We start from the raw sequence: 25,836 nt of genomic DNA, 5'->3' as shown, positions 1-25,836 counted from the left end.
GTTGATTTTTATTTTAGATATAAAACATCAGCATTGGTATTTTATCCATCTACCAAGGCATAATTGTATAGTAATGTTATCTCTGTTCCTTTTAAACTAAGATGTTTGAACCATCTCTGCCACACTACTGTAATCTGCCTAGTAAGTATACAAAGTGTATCATGTGGTATATGCGTAGATATTTAATTTAGATGCCTGTGACAGTGAACATTCTTGTGATAAAATATTACCTATAGTATATATACATTTAAGGCTGCTATACAGAGGTTTTCAGAGGTGAGCAAACTTGGGGTTTTGCAGTATTCCTTAATTCAGCCCTTTTTTCAGAGCCCTCTGCTTGCCCGGTGCTTGTTTCTGGACCATTACAATTGATGGCAGGGTCCCTGTGGATTCTGGTGGGGCAGAACCAAGCAGATTGCAAATCCAAGTGGTGCAGAATCAGAGGATCATACCATTTTAAGTACACTGAAACCTTCCTGTGCCATTGACTAGAAATTGAATACAGTATACCTGTTGTCAGTGTGTTCAAGAATGTGGGGGGACTTGTGAAACTTGTATGCTTTTAAAGTCTGCACAGTGACTGGGGGGAAACTGGTTAGTTTTTCCAAGATAGCTGTGTTTAAAACTTTGAGTTGATTTAAAACTTTTGCAGTAAAGGAGTACCAGTGATATTTGTTACTTATCAGTGTTGGTTTCTCAGTGTTGATGTAATGGAGCAGAGCTGTGGACTTCAGTGTGCTGAACTCAGCTCAGCGCAGCGCTGCAGAAGCAGGAGGATGCCAATTGCATTCCCGTACCTGCATCACGTTGTTATGGTGGCAGCTCCATAAAGACAGCTCATTATGCTCTGTTCAGGGCATGAACTGGAGCACAGTCTGGCAGTAACTGTGCTGTTCTCTGAAAATGGACAATTTAAAATTCTAGTCAGAATAGGAGCAAAGTTAATGAAGGAGGCTTGGAGAATGTGTGAGATCAGTGCACCTGGGTTTTTGTGGCCCTGTCCTCTATTCAGCTGAATTTGTCTTTAAATGGACACCTGGCCTCAGATCTTTGAAGAAGTAATTTCTGCGCCCTCGATATTGGCAGTGGAGTAAAATAGGTTTATTGGTTTTGCAATAGACAGAGTAAATTTCTACTACTGCTTGTAACAAGCAGAGTACATCTTAAGAACTTGCCTTGTTTTTCTGCCAGTGGCTGTAGCCATTGGAAGAAAAATGTTCCTCATATTTTCAAGGCTAGATTGTCTTCCTCTAATACTATGCCAAAAAGAGTAAAAGCAGGTGAAACCTCAACATGTGCCTTTTTTTAATTCAGTGTTTTCTAAAGCCTCTGTGAGAAGGAAGCACGCCACTGCTCTCAGGGTGGATTGCAGAAGCTCTCTTTACCTGTGTCTTCTGAATAATGAAAGCAGAGGGAGAAATTTTTTTCCTGTCCGAGCACAGCACTTGCTTGGATCCAATGACGAGTTACAGATGCTTCAGCAGAAAGGAAATGAACTGTGGAAGTAGCTGCAGCTTAATTAAACCTTATGGTTTAATCATGATGCCTGATGTTTAGTTTTAAACTTTCAGTAGTGAGATTTAACATTTCTTTCCGTACACTGGTTGACATTAATTTTATTCTCAATATCTACACAGGCATTATAAAACATGCCATGTTCCTAATGTTGGCAGTGAATCTTGTATAATCTAATATACAGTGTGTCTAAAACTTAACTGTTGATCAAAAATTTGTCACCTTGCAAGGAAACTTGTATTTAAACCAGCCCAGTGAATCTAGGGTTTTTTATGCAGAGAAGTGAAGATAATTGTCTGAACCTCTTTTAGAACAAGCTGTATTTGTTAATAGCAAAATTTCTAGTGTTTAAATTGGGAAATAGAGCGTATTTCCTTTGAATTTAAAGCAGGATTATTTTTCCAGTGAAATAACAGGGTTGGTGGACTGCCATGTGCAATCCAACTGATTATGTGTAGCAGCTCTTGGAAGGCAGCATGGATCTGACTTGCTTAAAAAGACATGAGGACTGTCAGCTGTTTTAATTGATGTTTTTTTTCAATCAAGCATTGTTTACTTATCCTCAAAACTGCAGACAATTGTTCTTAAATTTTGAGGTGGTGTTATTGGAAGAAATGAAGAGTTCATTCCTCAAGTCAATGAAGCTAGCCAGCATAAAGGGATTATGTATTCCAGCACTTACTTTACAGTGAATGTGCGAATCCTGTATCGGATAGGTCTGAGCAGTCAGGCGCTCTGTGTCTTCAGAAAGGAAGCAGAGCAGCGCTGGGCACCCAGACATCCAGGAATCCCAGGCACTGCCGTGCGATGTTCTTCAGACTGAATAAAACCCCAGACTAGGTGCTGAAAATCAGAAGATTCTGTCTTAGATTTTCCCTGAGTCCATTTCATTCCCAGTTATGCTTATGAGCTTGTATGGAAAGCAAATTCTTTTGAATGTTGCTAGTATAGTCGATTATTTGTAGAATTGCTAATTCTTATCTCGTGTGTTTTGGGAAGAGGGTGTGACTGTGGTGTACGGTCAAGCGTAGCTGATGTTTAAGCAGTTGGCTGTTGATCATTTCCTGACAGGCACGTTTTCATCCATGCAAGAAAAGTTCACCGAGGGTTACTGAACACAAGGATGCCACCTTGGTTCAGGAATCCCTGAGCTACAGGGTGCTGGAAGCCAGTAGCATGCACTCAGCCAAGTTCACTGTGCTTGTCCTGTTCTTATACTCTTCCTTAGTATCTGTTATCAGTTATCAGTCAGGCTTCTCTACTTAATGCACCCTGGGCTGACCCAGAAATATCTTGTTTTTCATACCTTTGTGTAGGTGAGGGACAACCTTAAACCCTTCGCTGTTGCATTTGTGTGCTTACTCTGTTGGGGTTTTTTAAATTAAAAACCCAACTGTTGCTAAAATCTCACATTACTTTTTTTCTGCTTATAAAATCCTACATCACAGCATTTCTGTAAAAACTGACAAACTGAAAATTCATAATACAAAGCCTTATGGCAAAAATCATGTTGTTGTATGTTGTATTGATTATATTGGTATAATTCTTTCAAAAATAAACAATAATAATACAGCTATTTTTTTTATGTTGACCTTATAGCTTAAACCAGTCTCTGTCAGTGTGTTTTTACGGTGATGTTAAAATGCTTAATCTCTTACAGACACTGATTACTGTTTAAATAAAAGATCAGAGTAATGAGATGGTATCAGTATATACTGTTTAGACAAAAGAAAGGTATGTATGGGTATTTTAAGATGTTCTAGTGTGCCAGATAGCAATAGTGGTTTATAGCTTTATTAGGTAAGCGCGTCTAACAAAGATTGCCCATTTCCCTTTCTTACTTATTGATGACTGAAAAAATTGTCAAACTTCGGACTCAAAGATGCATATGGAATGATTTAAAGAAATACTGACTTCTCTGTTAGAGAGTGTGGAAACAAGTGAAAAGGGGAGGATATGATGGTGCAATTGTTCTTATAAGGCTTAGAATTTTTTTTGTGGTCATATAACTCTTATATAAAAGCATGATTTTTTTAAAACAATAAAGATGTTATGGTTATGTATATTCCATACAATTAAAAATGTATATTCTATACTTCTGACTTAAGCATGCTTATCTGAACTGTTATCTTTTTTTAAATTGTAGGGTAGCTGATACACAAGTCAGATAGTAGTGATGTATTTTTTGGGGCAGTTTGATCTTTTAATGATAGTACTTGGAAAAATACTTGGTCTTTGAGTAAACAAGGTAAGAGTGCCAGCAATTGACTGGAAATGAAGATGTGAGATGTGTTCAGTGTTTCTTTGGGGTTTTTTTTGGTCCTCGTGTTTAGCCTGAAGTTACTCCTTTAAGCGAATTCTTTTAATATGTGCATATTATTATTATTATGCTAGCTGTTTGTCACCTGCTAGCCAATGATTTTTAAACACATGAGGAATAAGGGACTCCTAGCCTCTGTTTAAGCAGAACATCTTGCTTATCCCATGCATTCATTTATGTTAAAATATACTTGCTGGTCTTTCAAAATGTTGACAGCAGTTCTTGACAGAGGATATTTTTATATGTGGTTTCTAATTGAGAAGCATAGTGTAAATCAAATTCAGCCCTAAAATTAAGTGCTGCTGTGTCTATGGATTTGTTTTAAAGTTATAAAGCACTTAAACATAGCAACCTCAAATAACACTTCGTTTTCAGGTGCTCGTAGTCCTAAACTGCAATACTGAGGACACTTGATAACACTGGAGATGCTACATGTCTCTTGATAACATAGTTTAGTAAATACCTAAATGTTTGCTTCTAGGCCTGCCTGATTCTTAACATCATGCAGGAGCCCGACTCCCTAATGACTGAGTCATGTGTTGAGGCAGGAGAGTGCCAACTTCCAATCCCTGGTTCAGTGAACAAGCTTCCAAGACATCAGTATTGCATAAGCAATATAACTATTTTTAATGAATTCTTTTTATCTGACAATATAATGGTGTGAGACTTCTGCTGTACTCTTTGCAGAATAATTTTCAGAATCTAGTGTGAAGGATGGCAAATTGGTTTGCTAATCAAAGTCAAATTTGTGAATTAAAAAATTAAAATGACAAAATGCATCTAATTGTGGGTAGCACTTTCACTATAAGTAGACAGAGGGAAAGATCCATTTTTGAGTGTGTTTTGATTTATTTTGGAGCTTCATTGCAGGGATGTAAATAATTTGGTACCCTGTATTTGCATGAGTAATCTCAAATTCAGGCATCAGCAATCATGTGTGCTCTGAATATGAATGCCAAATGCACCTTGAGTTACACAGCTGAAAGTACTCTATGCCCCCAAGTTCTGGATTTCTGTACTAACAGTAAAAGCTTTTTTAAAACCTGTAAAATCAGTGCCTACTATGATTGTAAATGCAAAGTGATGTGTGTATTTCTTCATTTTCAGGGATCTCCTTCAGACATTAACTGAGGATGAACTGCACACACTGGAACGTAACCTCTGCATCTCTCAAGATGTGGATTTTCCTGTCAGAGCGGATCCTGAAGTACCCTCTGTCATTGCACCAGGCATAACTGCGACTTTGCCTGCCAAGGAGCTTTCAGCAAAAGCTGAAAACACAGAGGCTGAGCTGGCTTGTTCTATGCAGTATGATGAACAGGAGCTGGAACAGCTGAACAGGATGGTACACAGAGTTGGAGATGAAATGTCTTCTCTGCTTTCCCCTCCAAGCATCTGTCAGTCTCCAGCTCACAGACCTAGCCTAAGAAACAACTCTAGCACAGAAGCTTCACCAACACACCATCTTGATAATTTAACTGATGAAGAGGACAGAGTGTTTTTTATGGATGACCTAGATGGAGCAGGAGAAGCTCTTGCTGGGTTGGATTCAGTAAGTGATACTTTTGCTTGGGTGAATAACCCTTGCCATGATTCAAAACAGAACCTGCAATATAGAGACGCTTTGCTGTATGAGAATGGCCATCAGACAGAGGAAACTTTGCTTTTAAAAGATGCTGAAAGTGACTTAAGCAATAATAACAATATTGAAGATAGCAAACAGATGTCTGGCATTTCAGTTCAGAATTCATGCAGCTGTCTAGAAGGTCCAGACTCACAGTTATACCTCAATGGCTGGGATGCATATGCTGATGATGCAGAAATGGCAGAAGTGATTGCTCACAGGACAGGGGGAATGAAAATATCTGCTACTGTAATATTCAATCCTAAATCTCCCTCTAGCTCAGAATCCCCAGTAACAACTCCAGAAGCAGCTATTAGTTGTGTTCCTGGATCTGCTAATCCATTAGCAAATGAGGAGGAGGATGAATCCCATAAACTCAGTATAGCTGCCACAAACTGTCTAATTAATTCCTGTGTGTGTTGTGGCAGCTGTGAAGACAGCAGGGAGGACAGTGTTGAAGGTTTAAAGACTAAACATTCTGCAGGAGGTGTTGTAAATGCGTCATACACATTAGTAAAGTCTAAGGAAACGGACCATGTAGATAACTTGGACAATTCAGTCCCTGCACAGGAAACATTAAAACCGGAGACTTCTGCTTTGTTAGCAGAAAGAGACTTTGGCAGAGAAGAGCAAAAACTGCCAGTCTCCTCTAAGTGCCTGGCACATTCCTCAGGTTCACAGGTAGGAGCAGAAAATGACTCACAAGGAGAAGCAGAAAGCATCTCAAATCAGCAGAAGAAGTGGGAGAAGAGAAAACTGTGTGAGAAAAAACTGGACAACAATGAAGATGCTAGTAGTGAAAGGACAGCAAAGGAAGATGTAAAGTCAAGATCTAGTTCGAGGTAAGAGCAGCTTGATGTTTTGGTAGTAATTTGCATGTAAATGAATTCTTATATCCTTGTACTTCAGTGATTGGTGTATTATTAATGTTGATTTTAAAGAAAATAGTGTGTTGCAGGATTAAGGAATCTTTCAATATACATTTTTTAATGCAAGTAGCTTTTTACTGGACTTCATCAGCTTTTTTGGAAAACATTTGGAGAACACCTGAATTTTAATCATGTAATGTTTATGTATCATTGAAATCAAGTACACTAGCCTTACCAGTTTAATGTAACAAAGGGTGCATTGCTGCTAAACATTACCTGCGTCATTACGTCTGTTGTACTCTGCTGTTTTGCAGGAAAAGTGTGTCTGGCAGATGCTGAAAAGTTAACTTCTGCATCAGTGCACAGGATTAAATTGGGATCTAAACACATCTTACCTTAGCTTCATTTGAGAGAACCGGGTTGATCTGATTACGTTGCCTGTGGGCACAAGTGTACTTGTGAATGTCTGTGTGCTGAAGGAGCCTAGAGTGCAAAAGCAGCTTTAAAACCTATTGGACTATTTCAGCCAAAGCTGATAGAAGAATAGAGGTCATGGATTAAGGTTCTACATGTTTAATGACAATAAGAAAGTAGGTAACAGCGAAAGACCATAATAATAGTTGCTTTAAAGAAAATGCCATGCTTCAGCTCAACTTTGATTTTACATTAGGGATCCTATGCACATCAGTAGGCAACCAGACTTCATTTTGTTTTACTGTTTAGAGGATAACCTGTTTTATAGTGAGTAATGTACTCAGTTTCCCTGGAGTATTAATATCATAAAGCAGAGGGAAGAAAATAAATAGAAGTTATTGTTGTTTTCTGTATTTCTGTGACAGCTTTCTTCCTTTGTGCCTTACTGTGTCATTACTGCAGAGATTGTATGTGTGATGCAGGCTCTCTCTTTTTTTTTTTCTATATATGTGTATAGAGTTCAGGATAACGCAGTGGGGGTAGCTTGAACCGTGAAGCATTACCACAATATAAAGGCTACAGAAGTAAACATTTGTTTAATAACATACTAATTGAATTATGAAATATTTTACTGGTAGTGGAAATAGAATCAAGAATTCTTTGTGCTGGAGTTAATTCCTCTTACAGGTAAAACACAACTTAGCATGCACAAAACTTGACTTTTGAGAAGGTAATTTTATCTTCCTCATTATTCTGAGTATTTGCAATCTTCGGCTTGCAAGTATGATCATATTCAAGGCCACACAACAGGGTTTCTGAATGGACTTCATTTTAAGAAGTAATTCACAAATCCCTTTGACGTTTCATGCTTTTGCAACACTTCAAGTGGAATGTTGCTTAAAACTAATTACTATATGTTTAATTGGTATCCTGATAAATCATATGTTGTTTACAAAACTCAGAAATTGTCTACTAATTTTTGCCTTGGGTAGGATATTAGGTGAAATTTGCGAGAATAAGTCTGCAAAATACAAGAAAATTATATATATAAGCTTCTTTTTCAGTGTCCCGTGGTTTGTGGATGTAATAATCTCCATGTACTTCTCCAGCCTCGTTAGTACTGAGTAAAAACTTTGTATGAGAATTGTCCTTTTACAGAGTTCTGTAGGTCCGTGTTCTTCTGCATCCTTTTGTTTGCTCTGGATCTGGCTCTTAACAGCTTCATTGAACAGCTCCTAGGTCCTGCCTGGCCTCTCCGCACTGGTTGTGATTTTGTAGACCTCAGTCACACTTTGCCTATGTGGTCGCTTTTTCAAGTCAGAAAAATCACAGCCTACTTGATCGTTCTTTGTCCAGAAGTTGTCCATAGCTTTTATCATCCCTTTTGTCTTTCTCTAAACCTTTTTCAATTGTACTGTTCCCTCTTAGCAACAAGTGAATCAGATCAACACTTACTCAAGATGTGAGCAAACCATGGATTTGCACAGTGGCATAATTATTTTCTGTTGTTTTTCCAATGGCTCCCAATATTTGACTTTGGATTTTTTGCTGAGTGATGAGCTGAGGTTTTTTTGAAGTTGTCTGCCAAAGCCCCAAGACCCTGCTTGTGAGCTCAGAGGCTGTCATTCTATATCTGATGCTAAAATTGTTGTCCCTGTGTTTACCAGTTGAATCTCATCTTGCCATTTTATTACCTGTTATTCAGACTTTAAGATCCTGTGCAGTTCTTCAGTCTGCTCTTGTTATTATTACCCTGAATAATTTTGCACCAGTAGCAACCTGTCAGACGTCATTGCTATCCCCATTTTTGCAGGTCGTATGTGAAAACAAAACCCCCAGGCTCCTAAAGACCTTCAGCAGTGACTCCTGCTCCTGCGAGAAGTGGTCGTTTAACAGCTCCTCCCTGTTTATGGTTAAGAATTATTTATCTGTCTTGAGCCCCTTCCTGCTTATGCTATTGCTCCTTAGTTTTCTTAAAAGCCTTTAGTTGAGGTATTTTGACAGGGTCTGTTTGGAAATCTAGAGGCTGCCAGCTGAATCGCCGTTCTTCACAAGTTTCTTGACCCCTTCAGAGAGCTCCCAAGAGGTACCCACTGCAGAAGCCATGTTACTACTTCCCAGGCAGATCTTCCCATTATGGTCTACCTACTTTAGCTTTGGATATATTCTGTGAAGTTGCTTGGTACAAACATCAGGCTCAGAGAACTAGAGTTTTTTGAATTCCCCTGGAGTCCTTTTTATTTTTAGAGATTGCCATCTTTAAACTCCAGGCATCAAGGAAGTTTTAAATGAGAGGTTAATAATTCATCTGATTCATTTGTGAGTTCTCCTAAAACTCTTGGGTGAATATTTTTTAATATTTTGTTGACAAGTTAGTGGGTTTTGTCTGTTTTCACCATAGCCTCTTCCACAGTTACTTTGTTGATTACATCTAATTCTCTCTATTAGTTATTGAGACTACAGTACATCTGTTACTAATTGGCAAATATTCCATCTTTGCAGAAGTGGAGAAATAGGGATGGAGGTATTTTGTTACTAGACTGTTGCTCCTTTATTTGGAAATGTTCTGATATTAACTACTTCAGTATATTCTGTGAGAGATGGAGATGCTGGTGATCTACTGAGGACTAGATTAAAATTAAATTATATGTGTGTAGACCCTTAGTTTTCTCATATGTATATATCTATATATAGATTTGGTTCTTGCCTCTGAATCACTAGTCATGTTATCAGTAAAAGAGAGAATTCAGTTACAAAACAGAACTTTGTGGACCTTTTCTTACTCATGCTGCCTGGGCGGTGACTAATCGCTGCTTTTCAATGGTATTTTTAAATTGGAAGATCACATTAGGCTTCTGCGACTGCTCCCTATTACATGCTTGTGAATGCCAACTGAACCATAGGGGAAATGTTGGAGACAGTAGATTATTTTCAGAATGATGGACCCATTAGCTAGAACAATAAGCAATCTAATATACATGGAATAGCTGCAGGATATGCTCATTCATCAAACTGATAAATGTATTTACTTTCTAGTTACTGTAAGTCACCCAACTAGGAGAAGAAAATTCTCTTTGTCTGAATCAAGCAGCTGTCAAATGTGTACGTTATGACACAAACTGTTTCTTTTAGTAAATCAGTTCTTATACTATGCAATATGACATTATTTGTAGGTATAATTTCATGATCCAGTCAGGTTTACTGTAATTAATCCTTTAAGTCTGAAATACCTGGTATTTCAGGCTTTTCTATCTAGCCTCAATATTCAGTGGGTTGAAAATACAGATTAAATACTCTTTTGCTTAAGATTTGGGTATTGGCATGTCTTTGCTACTTTGGTTTGTAAGTCACAGCTGATGTTACGTCTTTCTCCATTACTTTCTTGTAAGTATGTCAAAGACAAAACACCAAGGACACAGAGTCTTGGGCAGCAGCATTAATGAGATGCAAATACGAGAAAAGTGCTAGCAAAGATGTGACAGGATGAGGGGTAACGGTTTTAAACTGAAAGAGGGTAGATTTAGGTTAGATATTAGGAAGAAATTATTTACTGTGAGGGTGGTGAGACACTGGCCCAGGTTGCCCAGAGAAGTTGTGGCTGCCCCCTCCCTGGCAGTGTTCAAGGCCAGGCTGGATGGGGCTGTGAGCAACCTGGTCTAGTGGAAGGTGTCCCTGCCCGTGGGGTTGGAACTAGATGATCTTTAAGGTCCCTTCCAACCCAAACCATTCTAGGATTCTGTATGATCTGATCTACTGCAGGGACCATGTGATAAGTAAAGGCTGTCATGTAGCAAAACAAAAACTGTTGAAGGGGGGAAATAACGTAAGAATAGTACAGAAGATGACAAAACTATGACAAAGCAGCCTTTGGTGTTTTGTGGTAAAAAAGGACGTAAGTGAACACCAAAACCAAGCTTTAGATCTGTATCTAGTATTATTTGTTTTTCAACTGGAAGCCAGCTATACAGATTTTTAAAATGCTCATTCTGTCATAGTATTCTGCCTGCTTTTCCAAGGGGAAAGAACATTACAAAGAGTGAAGATCGTGTTTATTTTGGTGTTTTGGAAATACTTGGCTTTCTGTTCTTTCCAGAGGTGAAGAGTCCTTGTAAAACTGCTAATTCTTCTACATGTTTCATGAAGTTTGGCAGCTTGTTTCATATTGTCATGCAACACTAGTGTTCTTGTGTTTTAGTCTTAAATACCTGGTTCTGTAGCATGTTTGTTTATCTATATACTGACCTTGCGCAACAGTTCCGATATAAAAAAATATTCTTAAGCGTAGTTTCTCTCCTTTCCCCTGCAGGTCTATTATGTCTAGCTTAAATTATACAATCTTTTTGCCATTTTCCTTGAACTTGATTTATTTGATGAGTGTTCTCTGGATGAAGCCTCTTACAGTGCACTTGAGAATTGGCAGAAGGACTTGAAATTTATAGCATGGAGATCTTATCTTCACACTTTCTGCAAGCTCTAGCTGTGTCCATCAGTTGTTAGATGCTGGTGCTGTTCACATTTATTTGTGGGGGCTTAAAAAAATAGAGTATTTTGCCATATACTTTTGGAGTGTAAGGAGGAGGAATGAGGCATCCTTGAAAGAGCATGTTTTGCTGTTTGCTGATCTGTATTGCCATTCTAGAATAAGATGAATAATTTATTCTTCTTCAGCTTGGTATTCAAGTTGTCCCATTTCTTAGTGTTGCAATTCTGTAGTCTAAAATTGTGTATATTGTAATATATTTAATTATTACAGTAGTCTATTGTAAAATATTTAAAATTTTATTTCCTCAGCATATTAGAATGACTTTGTAAAAAGATGAACACCTGTTTTACACAGTTGGTTTCTAATTTTGATTTTTTCTGCTTGTATTTTATTTTGTTCACTCCTTAGCAACATGTGACATGTGTGCACATTTTCAGTACAGCAACTTTAAGATAAGTCATTCCACCTTTATAAAGGCATAGAAAAGAAGCATTTGTATTTTGGCATGGTTAACATATTTAAAAAAACAAACCCACACAAATTACCTTTCTAGCTTGTCTTTTAGTTTATAGCATTTGATTCTGTAAGTGCTACTTTATCAAAACTAGATTAATTGATATTGCAATACAGATTAACCTGATTAAATGTCTTAAATTCATGCTTTCCCTATGATATTCCCATCACAGTAAGACTTAAGGAAATTGTGTGTCTTTACATGACAAGGTTGCCTTTTCCATAAAAATTAATGGACAGCTGTGCATGTTCACATAAACAAAAACATGTCTGCTTAGTGTCTTGTATTGATTAGTCTTCTAAATAGCTATTCAGGAGAAAGAAAACTTCTCATCAGCAGGAAGGAAATAGTAGTTGATTGGGAACAAAGTATCAGCCTTTCAACTTCCCTGGAGCAATCCTTTATCTGGCTGTTGATTTAAATGCTTCTGGTTTTTTCCTTTGTGCAACTGGCCAAATTCAGATTCAGTATAAATGAATTCTTTCAATCCCTCCTCCCGTTCTTCTTTTTAACAATACAAGTCTCTAATTAAAAGTGACAGTGTTTGAGCTTGTCTGTTGAATGCTGATTTTGTGTGGTGTCTGATAATGTGACTGCTGTTATGAAGCCTTAGCGCGCAGATAAAAGGGGTCAGTGTTTTGTACCAGTTTCCCTTTTACTAGGTCCATGCATCAAATACAGCGACAGTGAACTGTATTAACTCTCAACATACAGATTCCTGAAATGAGTGTAGTAGGTAAAACAGTTTTAAAAGCCATGTATTTGAGTGGATTTGGTGTAGCTGATGCACGAGGCTTTAGTGTTAGCTCTCGTGTATTGTGAGATATACAGAGAAGAGCAGATCTATGCCAATTAACTAATGTAACACGGAATGTAGTTGTAACTTAAGTAATAAAATTCACGAAGAAACCATCCCATGAAACAACGAGAGGTTTAATTAAGTGTGAGATGCTGGAAACACATTCCAGTAGAAAAGAGCACACAAGCCAGGATGAAGGTGGCTTTCAATTTGGTTGTTTTTTTTTTTACTTAGAATAGTCACAAAAAATGGCTAATGGCTTTAAATAAATGGTTCTTTAGTTCAGTTTGCCAGTATTCCATGAAAAGAGGCAGCCACATCACCCCATGTCACTTTGGTCTGTTGCCTCAAATCTTTCTTCTATGTTTTTATCAGAAGTGCTGAAGAATTCTATTTTGATGAGCATGGATGGTGGTTTTATCCCATGCTAGAATGTAGTTTTTAAAATAGCACTGTAGGCATTTAAGACCTCACAAATGAAACAAACCTTTGCCATCTTACACAGTTTAAACAGTCCTATGAATCCTAATCCAACATGGCATTGGTTTCAAATGATCATGAGATGCGGCAAAGTTCAGGTCACCTGTGGGCTGATGTATAAAGAATTAGCAGCTGTCAGCTACAGAATGTGTATGCACATACCCTCTCTTCTTATAATTGTGCTAATGAACATGTGCACTGAGCTACTATCAGCTGATAACAGAAATCATGAGTTGGGAAAAGCAGGTCAATTCACCTCAGGATCTACCAGCATCTTAGAAAAGATGAGCGAATCTTTAGGCAGACCCTAATGAGAAGAAAATTCTACAAAGAAGTATCCTGAATCTGTGTGTACTGAGAAAGAATGCAGTGAGTATGTCAGGAGTCCTTTTTTGTTGTTGTTTTTTAGGGGGGAAAAAAAAAGCTATGTAGTATAACACTGGGAAGGAATAAAACAGAGTTATTATTGAATTCCCTTTTCTTGGTACTAAATAAACACAGAATTTCTTACCTCGAGAGTTACAGCCTGAATATGAACCAGAAATAAACATTGTAAATAATAAATATTATTTCTGGTACAAAAATTCAATCTGTATTGGTACACAGGAGTGAGAAAAATGTTTACACATAGTAATTGTCAAAACTGCACATCCTTTAACCTCTGTGAGCATGGTTTGTGTCAAGTGTGTCCAAGCAGTTTACGTTGCCAAATGATGACTGACCAGATGGATATCTAAACCTGAAATCAGCGGGTGCCTCAGCATGGCCAGGTTTGGGCACCAAGTAAAAGATGGAGTAGTGGAAGATGAAGGCTTTTATGAAGCAGTTCAGAATGCTAAATGGTGTTAAGACAAGGCTTAAAAAGAGATGAGGTAGTGGAGCTGATGAGAAAAAGTTATGCTAATAGGGACGGGTTAGAGGTGAGAAAGGATTCAAATGAGGGGGGAAAAAATGTATGGGGAAGAGGTATGAGGTGAGGCTTGTAAGCTGATCAGAGAAACATCCATGAAGATGAAATAATGATAGCATTGAGATCTTTGATAATCTGGTAAACAGTCATGTGCCATTATGTTCTGAGGTTGCTCATGAGGTTTACTTACTATCAAGGTCTAGTGCTTTGTGCTTGCTTTATCATTGTGCCTTCTGGCTTGGGCTGTCCACTCCATAAAGTTAGCTCAGGATAGAACGTGATTCTGTGACTTGGGACAATGTTGACAATAAATATTATCTACTCTTAAGAGAGATATTTTGATTGGATTTTAAATATGTCAGGCAGAGCTTCACAGAAAGCACTGAAGGACAGCAAACCTGACATCCTTCAGAAGAAGTGTTACTACCCAAATCAGCTGGCAGGATCGTTACACTGGAAAAATCTGGAAATGGCGGGGAGGGGAGAGAGAATAAAAGAAGGTGCTGAGTTTGCTAGTTGTTCTTGTTTCCTGGTTCTGCTGTTCAAAGCTTACTTTATTCTGAACAATACATTTCATCTTTGCAAGACAGCTTCTCCTGCTCAATCATGCTGTGAAATCACATGCTAATGGTTTTTTAATATCATTTAGCTGCCATAAAACAGATACTAAAACTACATTTTAGTAGCATGACCATATTGTAAGATTGGATGGGTAAAGGTGATGAGCTGTAAAAGAGTAAGCCTTTGTTTAAATGCATATATCTGTTCATAATGAGCAGAATTAGCAAGGGAAATTATATAAAACGAATGAAAGTTAAATAGATTTTTGCTCAAGTCTGATAAAATTATTTTCCAGTTGTGATGGTTCTCCTTTCAAGTAAAGCATAGTACACTTGGGATTTATTTTCAAATTGGCAATCAGAAATGAGGAACATGAAGGAGTACATTTTCCAAGCGATTAGTGGGAGGTATGCAAACAAATCCTATTATTTCTTAGTGGGATTAGAGCACATACCTTCCATACACTGCTTTGAAGAATTCCCCTTAAGCATTCTTCCAGATTTCTAGCTGCAAAAATAGCTACAATAGTAAATTTAGCAGAAGAAAAGCATTTGGAACATAGCTGGTATGAATATGTACCCTGCGTACACCTACAAATCAAAAGAGCATAAAAAAATCTGGTAGTAATTGCGAAGAAGTAAGGTAAAATAATCCTGACCTATATAATTACATCTCTTTTAACTAAACATATTTCTTAGGTTTCTCTCTGTGTTGTCCAAAGATTTCTGTTGACTGAACATTGGAGTTCAGCAGGCTCGAATGATTCTTCTGCACTGCCTAGAGCCAATACAGCTTTGATAGCTCTGCTCAAGATCACATATTTTCTTATCTAGTATAATTTAATTTTTTTCAGCTTGTGGAATTTCCAGTAGCTGAGCAGTAAATCGTTCCTGAAACAAAATATTGGTCTTTCCAAGATAGTTCTGTACTGCTTATGAAACTATTTTTGATCTTCTAATCCTACTTTATGTTGATAATATCATGTAAGATCTAAAATGATGTGTTATTTAAAGGCTTTTCATTAGCCAAGGGATGCCAGAGACAAGCTGTGTACCGCTCATTTAAATTATTCATATCCTTTTACTTAGTAGCGAGTGGATTTCCTCTAATGAAGTGTCAGTGGTTTGCCATGGGACTGCTCCGTCCTGCTCCTCTCGTTGGTTTAAAGCACAAAATTTCGGGTACATCTATGGCAGTTATAGGGACTGAGCAAATTTAGGAGTTGGGGTATCTCCTTCACTGAAGAGTCAGTTTTCTGCTTTCTCACAGACTTTTTCCTTCCCAATGGGAAGGAAACTTAGATCAAACTTGTCATGATATTTTGGAAATTCTTGAAACTTATTGTTTAGTGTGTCTTGGCCTGAAACACGCAGTGACTTTATGAACTTTCAGTTTTGTTATGTCTTCATTGTAACATTAAACCACACTTCACAGCGTGGGCACGCTATTCCCTAGATACCCTATGAAAATATAAGATCCTCAGTTCTTTCCTGAATGTTATAACTGTATGACATTAATTAAATTGAAGATTTTTATAAAGTGTGTGCCTCGACTTTGCCAAATTGTCTGTCCTTTTGGGGAAAAAAAGCAGAATAGGTTTGTATCATTTTCTGAAGAGCAAAACACCTGCCAGTTTACTCTTATTTCTGTATAATCCATGACAAGCCGTGAGTTATCACAGTGCTCTGTTTTTTTACCTTTGTTTGCTTCAGCAGTTCATTTTGTTTCCGTATGTTTTTTCAGTTCTCAGGATGGCTTACGTGATTCCCCCCTCAGCTCCATCTCCAGCAGTGACTATGAGAGTGTTTCTGTCACTACATGTAGTCTCTCCAGCATATACGCTCTGAGGTAATAACATCACTTCGCAGTCAGATTTGACGAATGGTGTTGGGTTATGCTTGGTTAAAAATTTTCATTGAATTATCAATCAAGTGACAGCAACACTTTTGAGTTTTCTTCCTTTTGAACAGCAGGTGCTTTTTTTTTTTTTCCCTAACAGTTTTCTTCAGTGCTGTGGCAATTGAGAGGCAACTATTTATGGAAAAGTTTTAATGCATAAAGCAATGAATGATGTATGTCCATGATCTCCCTCTTATTTGTCCATATAGCATTTTTTAAGAGAGACTTCAGGTTTTAGCTTGAAAAGTACCAAATATTTGTCTTAGCTAGGTCTTGGCTTTCTAGAAAACATGTCTTTTCCATTTTGTTTTGCCTAGTAAAATAAGGGGAGCGTTCCAGTTAACAATAATTTAACTTCCACAATGGTGTTGGCCAAAATTGGTAAGAATACTAGTTTATATTCTCATCTTCTGAAACTGCGTGAGAGTTTTAACTTTAATTATTTTCGTTCAGAGCACTTAATGAGAATTATAGAGGAATAAAGTTTAGGGAAGAAATATGTTACTAAAGCAGAAATGTGAGTTCTTTGCTTTTTTTTAGGGTATGCATAACATACATGTATGTGATATACTGCATACCCATGCAATAACATTATTACTCTGGCACAGGCAGATTGAAATACCACTATTTCCATCGAGGTATGTCTTATTCCACTGCTTCTTGTCCTCCCTTTTTCATCTCTTTATCCAGCAATTCATTTGAACTTCAGGAATTCCCAATTATGCTAAGTTTGGGGATAGAAAGAGGGGGTTAAAAGATCTTTTCCAGCACTGATAGAGGAAATAGTACATATGATAATATGTATTTTTTTAGGATGTGCACATCTTCAGGCTCAATTTTTTGAGTTCCCTATTTTTAAAATAAGGGCCGAAAGATGCAACTAAAACTATGTTTCATGGGTTTAGTTCTGAAATCCATTTCCTTTTGACTGTTGTTCAAACCAAACCGAATTCACCTGCATGCAACAGTTGCCCTCTTCTAAGTACTGTATACATCAAAGAGACTGTTTCATGCAGGGCTGTGTGAACGGACAATAGAAGTAACCTCAGTTATTCTTCAGGAGTAACTGAAGCAGTGAGAATAAGTAAGTCTTCAGTAGGTGCACCACCTCTTTTCAAGGCCTTACTGTACTACTTTTGTATGTTAGTATTGTAGTTGCCACTGTATTGATGCTTAGGTAAATTAGAGCTGTCTTTTCCCTTTTTTCAAATTTTGTTTTGCTTGAAGTTTGATTTGTAAGGTAGTATTTGTACATGTGCATTTGTGCTTCTGTCCACTGAACTATAGCATTGTATCATCCATGGTGTCATGCAAGAAATCTAAGTTGCCTGTTTTTCTGTATCTGATTGACATTACTAGAGATCTAGCTGTTGTAGTTTATGGTCCAACAAAAAAAAAAAAATAGCTAAGTGCCTACTTGACTGTATGGATATGAATTTCCCCTCTTGAAATGCTTAGTTTAAAAAAAAGTTTAAACTCCTTTTAACAACTTAATTTAATAATATAAAAGAAGGGGAAAAAAAAGGTCAGAAGTCTGTTTCACAGTAGTATGTTCCAAGGTCTGTGTGCATAGAAATGTATTCAGTACATCTATTTGTATTGTATTTTAGAATATGTTATTTTTAAGGGGCTCTCCTGTTCTTTTATCTTGTGTTACCTAAAGAGTTTTATTTGGCTATTAAACAACTTCTCTAGAGTTGTATCATGTGTTTACTACAAGCATGTTCCTTGCAAAGACAATCTCTACAAAATGTTCTTTTCTGAAATAACTAAGTTCTCCCTGATGTAACATGCATATCCAAAATAATACCTAAATTGTTTTTTATTGGTTTTTTTCCTCTGAAATATGCCATTTTAATGTACTTAATTTCTTGCTGTTTTCACTTAACAACAATTAGAAATTTAAATGTAACGTTTGCAATTTTTTCTGAAAAATAATTAGCTAAACATAGAATTCTTGAAATATATTTATTTGGCCTTTCAACCTCCCATGACTCATAAACAATTCCTTTGTGCTGTTAGATAACAAATACTGAGGCTGAAAGCCGTGTTGTCAGATTGTGGTGTGTTTTTGAAATACCAAAGTGCTTTCAAGCGATTTTGCTCTGGTAGCAAAACCATCTTAGCCAGAATAGCACCGAGTGGTGAATGAACTACTAGAGCATAGACTGTGAATGGATTTGAAACAATAAAGTATTGTATTTATGGAATTCTATATATGTATACATTTATTGTTTTCCATATGGAGAACTAGGGAGAAAATTCCCACTCCTTGGATCCCAGAGCACTGTTCAACCCATGGGTCATTGTTTGCCATTTTGTTTTTTATTGGGAGGAACAAGCTGTTAGGACTGTAGGAACCCCTTGGGACCTGTTAAAGAAGGCAGCTTCAAATCAGCCTGTGATTTACTGCCTTAGACTTTTTCCATCGTCAACTAGTGCTGTGTAATTTTTTGAGCTATATTCATCCCACCTAATTTTAGGCACCAAACTGATGTACCTAAATTAGGAGTTTTGCTGCTGTAGGTTCCATGTTTAGTCAATGGAGAGAAGTGGAAACCTCGGTTAAGCGTGTAATTTATTGAAATGCATCTGGGCCAAAGATTTTCAGTCATAAATCAGAGTTATGATTGCATACTTTGATTACTGACTGTGCTCACACAGGAATTTGAAAAACATTTTGAAACCTTTCTCGAGGTTTCTAGAGCTCAAATTGGAAAAAAAAAAAAAAGTACAGAGGGTTTCTCAAATGGTTTTGCCAAGGAAAGGTTGGTTATTTTATTGGTACCCAATCTGTGTACAAGGTTCCTCCTTCTAGTCTCAGAGGTCTGATGGTCAAGAAGGTAGACATTCAGCCAGTTTGAAGGTGATTTTTTGGAAAATGTTCATTAAGCAGTATCCAGACTTGAGGTGCCCATATCAGTAGTCAACTTTCTCAGCAAAGAATAAATGTATTCCATGTATTTCAGAAGGTTTCAGTGAAACTGTGGTTTTATGCAGACTTGCAAGAATGTGCAGAATTTTTTTGTTACATCAGTGTGACTGTGGAGTAATACTACTGACACGAGTGAAAATGAGATGTATGTAACTGCAGCAGGGAAGTGGCAATTGGTCCATTGTTTATACTAGCTCCAGGAAACAATCCATTCAGTTTTTCCTTTTTAATGGTTTCTTTCCATAAATGTAATTTTTAGAACAATTTTTAATATAACTAACTTACTGAATTGTAAATAGGCGGCTAATAAAATACACTGTTGGAATCTTATCCATTTCAGTGTTGGAAGCAGTAAAGTCAGTAGTTTTTAAAAATAAACTGCAGGAATTTGGCAGCTTTCAACATGCATTAGAATTATTGGGCAAGATCCTGATATAGCCATTAGAGTGGAAACCTAAGTGAAGGCTATTCGTACGCTAACAGAATGACATGACTCGATATGCTTAAAGCCAAGAATGAACCTCAGTTCTTTGAAAGACTGGAGATGGAAAACAGCAAGAGAAGTGTTGGTTTGGGAATGATGAGGAAAAATAGGTGGGACAACAGAAGAACAAGGAAGTTACAGTTGGTTGAATTCAAGCCTCATTGGAGTTTTTGGTGTAAGACAGTGCAAGGGAGGAAGAAATACTGATGAATCTGTATTCAAGTGTTTGCTTGCCTAGAGTACGTTGTAAAGCCTACTTCTTCATTTTAAAGTTATGATGAGTCAATAAATGACAATTTTAAATATAAATAACAACTTTTAAAACTAACCTTAATGATACAATAGATGCCTTCCGTGGTCAGCAGTCACTTTTTTTTTTAGATATGTCATTGTGACTTAAATATTGGTGTGTTCTGGTATATTTTTTCTACAGTTTTAGACATTTATAAAAATTGGTGGTGAGGTTTTAGCCTGTTATTTACAGTCTGTAAAAGGGGGTATCTGAAATGTATTGTGACCCAAGTCTATGCCAAAACAGCAAGTGTCTGCCAGCAATTAGAGCAGGATATTTATCTGGCTATTTCTGTTAGAATATCTGTTTTTGCGTACATGTGGCAGAGCCCAAGGTCATTGGCTTGCTCGATATAGTTGAAGGATATTGCCTACTTTATTGCGTATTTGGAGTATACGTCTGTTAGTATAAACGCATATGTGAAACAAGGTAGAGAAGGTTATCTTAGTTTATAAATGAGATGAAATTTTGATTACCAGCTTCAGCAATAGAGGGTATTTCGCAGGAGACTGTTTGAAGCCACCTTGCCAGTCAGTTCACAGAATCATAGAATAGCCCAGGTTGGAAGGGACCTCAAAAGACTATCTGGTCCAAGCTGTCGTGGAAAAGGGAGCCTAGATGAGATTTTGTTAGCACCCTGTCCAATTGGACCTTGAAAACCTCCAGCGATGGGGACTGTACCATGTCCCTCGGGAGGTTGTTCCAGTGACTGATTGTTCTCACAGTAAAAGTGACTGATTGTTCTCACAGTAAAAAGTTTCTTTCTTATGTCAAGATGAAACCTCTCCTGGTGCAACTTGTGAAGAGAGAGCCTCCGTCCTCTTTGTAGGCAACCTTTACGTACTGGAATGCTGTGATGAGGTCCCCCTGAGCCTTCTCTTCTCCACAGAGAAAAGACCTAACTCCTCAGTCTCTCCTTGTAGGACAGGTTCTCCATCATCTGCATGGCCCTTGTTTGGACCCTCTCCCATTTGTCTGTGTCTTTCTTGAATTGTGGAGACCAGAACTGGACATAGTACTCCAGGTGTAGCCTGACAAGTGCTTCGTAGAGTGGGATGATCACATTTCTTATCTCTGCTAGTAATGTCCCTGCGGATGCCACCCAGGATCCAATTTGTCTTTGTTGCTGCAGCAGCACACTGATGACTCCTGTTCAGCTCTTTGTTCACCAGGACCCCCAGGTCCCTTTCAGCAAGGCTGCTCCCCAGCCGCACTGGGCTCTTTGGTTGTGTTGTCCCCAGTGCAGGACCTTGCGCTTGTCTCTGTTAAACTCCATACTGTTCTTACTCTCTCACTCTTCCAGCCTGTCCTGGTCTGTCTGTAAGATGGCTTTCCCTTCTGACGTGTCCATCTCACCACCCAGTTTGGTGTCATCAGCAAACTTGGTGATGGTGCTCTCAGTCCCATCAACCAGATCATTTAGAAGGAAGTTGAACAGTGTGAGGCCCAGTACTGATCCCTGGGGGGACCCTGCTTGTGACAGGCTGCCAGCCTGATCACCACTCTGAGTGTGACCTGTGAGCCAGTTTCTTTCCCATCTCGCAGACCAAGCCAGGTTCGCATGCGTGGACAGTTTTTTACAAAAACAGGTTTTACTCTGTGCTCTTTTCATCAGTAGAACTCAGTGCCTTGAACAGGATGCAAGAAGGAAAAATAACTTGGTCATTCAGCAGGGCTGTGAATTATAGTAGAATTCAGTTCTTTCATCTCATGGTCCAGAGCTATGCGTTAATCTGTGCTGTCAAAGCTACAGCGCAAGTTACATGCCCACAAGTTTTAGTAAAGAGATCACAACTACTCTGGGGATCTTGTAGATGATAATGTGGAGGACAACAAATAAGTTAACAATGTATTTTAACTGATGTGTCGCAGTCTACCTGCTCAGCTGTGTGTCTCCACATCTCCTCTCTTGCAGTTTTACCATTGTTAACCTGGTCAGGTTATATTTGTTAAAGCTATGCGAAATGATGGATTAATTCTGCATTAATGTTTGGTACTGTCAGTTTTGTTTCGATCAACATATTACTGTAGATTTTCCCCCTTTTTTTTCTGTAGAACTCTTCTTCGTGGAAAGACTGCTCATAACCAGAAGGTGGTTGGTGATAATGTCTTTACGTGTACTGTACTGGAATTGTGGAAATAAAGAGCTCAGTGAGAGGAGCTGTGGGAAGAGAAAGGGGTTAAGCAAATCAGAATGACTTCTAGAATAGATGCTATTCCTGCCTAATGATTTTGAACTGTGAACTGTCTGTGTATGTTTTAGGCACTGTGAGTCTATGCTGCTTTGTATAGCTCTGTCACTCGAGCAGTGAGGGCGATTAATATGCATCTTAATACAGTCACAAACAGGCTGCTGTGTACAGTCTTCTTGCTTTGCTGCTAAATCCCTTGCCCCAACAACCAGCTGAGCAGTACCAGCAAAACAAAAAAGTCAGCATTGATGAGGTCTGTCAGCTTTTGCTTATGATTTTAATCAGCGAGACATATGTGACTGAAGCAGATGTCTCTAGTTTTTCACTGCCAGGATTCTTCTTGATGTGTTTCATGCTTATCTTGTTCTTCACCCTGCAAGGCAAAAAAAATCAAGTCTCCAAATGGTGAAGCATTTTCTCAGCTATAGTGTTCCCTTTTAGGAAATTCCACAAGGTATTTTTGGGTATATTATATGAGTATCTTTGTCTTCAGTAACAAGTAATTGATGCAGATTTTATTTTCTCAGGGAATAACCCAGGCAGCTTGTGTGAACTACTTGTTAACAAGTGCTTGTTACAGCGGGAAGGTGAAAATTCAGTGGTTTGAAGTTTTTTGGTCTTTCCCTATTAAAATGATAAATTTCATATTTTAGTGATGTTAAAATATCCAATATGGTTGAAGTAAATTAAATATGTAATTAACTAAGTAAATTAAATATAAGTAAATATGTTCTTCTCTGTGTAAATCAAGTGAAATAGGGCAGTATTTTAAGCTGACTAGCATCAGTGGCAGAGGCAATAAGTCTGTTCTAGCAAAACTGGTAGACACCCCAAAATTTGCCATTTGGGGGCTGTATTCCACGTGGCGTATCATCTGGCTGGAGACCACAAAAGTAATCGTAATGGGTTTGTGTTCCTGTTTCTACATAGCTCACTTGTAATTTTCATTTTTAGTAATCTGGCCACACTTATAGTCATGTTCATTTTAATGATGTGTAAAAATCTGTGGTTGAATGTCCCTTGGTGTTCTCTGTGCTACTAATAGAGCAAAAATTACTAGCTTTCAGAAATTGGATTTTATTTTACAGATAGCTTTTTTTTTTCCCTCAAAAAAAAAAACCCCCTTAGAATAGCATGTTTGGGAGTTTTGAGATTATGTGTAATTAACTAAAATCACTATAGTAACTGCAGTTTTTGCAGAGTTTTTGGCAATGCCTAAAACCGAGATACATTGTAAAACCGCAATTATATTGGAGGAAAAAAGAGAGAATTTCCTCATACTTAGAGTGGCACTGAAGGTGAAAAATGATGAGAAAGCTTTCTTTTCTACTTAAAATTTTAAGGCTCCACCTAATACTTTAATTAGCTTTTCTCAGCTTTGACTCCCATTGCTGGATACCGAATTCCTGCAGGATTCTCCTAGACCCTAGGATGCTTTAATGCTTCAGCTGGTCATTCTGTATTATTTTTGGGGGGAACTGATGGAGGTGATATGAAAACATTGTACTAATAAGTTTCCCTATCCCTTAGAGTTCGTCTTGCTGGAAAACGTTTTTCAGTGCTGTTTCTCCATCTCAGTTTCTGCCACACGCAGGAGTTACAACTCAATGAGTATCTGCTGGAATTGGATGCTAAATTAATTCGCTTTTTATTATGCCGTACAGAATAGTTGCTTGTGTGTCACAGAGGGCATTGCTGAAGAGCTGTATGAAATGACTCTGCCTTTGGAAGTATTTGTATCCAGCATCAGGTATCCAGGTTCTGTCTGTCCTGTGTCAAGTTCTGGATAAGGCGTAAAAGCTGGGACCGATGCGTTTCTATCCCTGTATCAAATACCAGAGCTGATATTATGTACCATTTCTTCATAAGTGCTGTACTATTTCTGGTTTTCACTCTCAGTTTTTCCAGTCCAGGATTATTTTTGAAGTTTAAATATTTCTGTGCTCTAATCTCATATTATTTGTCCTTTTGCAGTGTGAGTGAACATTTGAGAGCTTTAAGTGGATGTTTGATTACAAGGAAGTGTTAGAGAAAAACATCATGGTGGAATTGAGAAAACCTAAGCAATATTCTAACTTCTTGTATTTTCAGTTGTATTTTTTCTTGAATTTTACAATCCTTATCTTGCAGGTTTTATCCTTTTTTGGTTTAAATTTTAAGAAAACCAGTAAATATAGTACATTGCAAGTATCTGACATTAAATTTGATGGTTAGAAAGCAGCCCCGTTGATTACTAATGCTCCAAGTTATTTGTTCATAATCACTCTTGTTCATTATAGATAAAACTTCTATAATGAACAAAAAAAGCTATTTGGGAGAGAATTTGCACTGTTAGAGTTGATAAAATCTGCGCTGGCAATGTTTATTTTAATTCCCACTTGAAATATGGGAAATAAATATGGGAAATCCTTGCATCCTTCTGAAAACTCAGGCCAGACTGGTAATGAGATTGAATAAGTCCGTGGTCTAGGTAGGGTTTCTTATGGTGGATCTGTTTGGCAACTTGCTGCTTCAACAGCTGTGGTTTTTGAGAAGTTCAACATGGTAAGTACAACAAGAACGCTCTGCAGTTGGAGTTTTGAAGAGCTGAGGAAGGATTCCAGAAGATGTTCTTCCAGTGGAGTGGGCAGCTGCAGAAGCTGCTGGAGTGTGGAGCAGAAGTTGTTGCTGTTGATCTCAGATTCAGTAGTCTTCAATGCTCAGGAATTCTTCCTGATTGAAGACATCACTTAGGACACATAGCTAATCCTGTTAGCCAAATTACTTATTTTAATCAGCTGACCTCAGATTGCCCACCTCTACTGGGGCAAAAGATGCTAAGAAGGGGCTTCTGCAAATCTTGCAGTGTATGAAGAATAATTCCCCTACTGTGGAACTCAAAAGGCTGACAGCAGATGGGGCTTCTAGCACATGTCCTACCATGTATGGAGCTGGGCATTGCTCATACATGTGGTAATACTATAGTGTAGTCAAGTCCACTCCTTCTGGTGGTGCCTAGCTAGATTGTTCCTGATAGAGGAATTTGCATGCAGTTGTATTATTTGTTTCTCATGACAAAGTTTTGAAGCCTTGGGAACACTTTGTGGGTTGTTCAGGGTTTTTTTTCCCCTCTTTAGCCTTTTCTCTTAAAATGGAGAGAAAATACCTAAGGGATTGCATACAAAAACTCTCTTTTGACTTAGTAAAATATTAGGGTTAAAATGTCAAGAAATAAAGTTCTGAATTAAAGCTTTTTTTAGTCTGCTTTAAATGTAGCTTCTGGGGTCATTCCTTAACATATAGTCGTTAGCTAAATAACTATATGGTGTTACACAAATAAGAAGACATGTGCTGGATTTGGTTTGAATTACTCTAAAATTGAGTTCATAGCCACCTCCTTCACTTAAAATAATTGTAAGAAGCCATTAATCTCAGTTTTCCTTCCAACCATATCAAAACATGTTAGAAACCAAAGGGTTTTAACCTGCTGTTTATTATGTTTCTTGTGGGAGTATCCGAAAAGAAATGCCAGAGGTACTGCAAAAAGCAGAATGGGAAGTAGTAAT

General features: G+C 37.8%; 1 protein-coding gene across 1 annotated transcript in view; it reads left to right on the top strand.

The window, feature by feature from the left end:
• Positions 1-25,836, top strand: part of ZFYVE28 (zinc finger FYVE-type containing 28) — a 169,182-nt gene that overhangs the window by 120,914 nt on the left and 22,432 nt on the right. Inside the window, exons 8-9 of the mRNA XM_068403646.1 lie at positions 4,943-6,301; positions 16,233-16,337. Of these exons, the coding sequence (XP_068259747.1) occupies positions 4,943-6,301; positions 16,233-16,337 (1,464 nt within the window). The remainder of the gene's footprint in view (positions 1-4,942; positions 6,302-16,232; positions 16,338-25,836) is intronic.

The sequence above is a fragment of the Nyctibius grandis genome, chromosome 6, assembly GCF_013368605.1.
Source record: "Nyctibius grandis isolate bNycGra1 chromosome 6, bNycGra1.pri, whole genome shotgun sequence".
NCBI classification, from domain to species: domain Eukaryota; kingdom Metazoa; phylum Chordata; class Aves; order Nyctibiiformes; family Nyctibiidae; genus Nyctibius; species Nyctibius grandis.
This window is presented reverse-complemented; position numbering and strand designations above follow the sequence as displayed.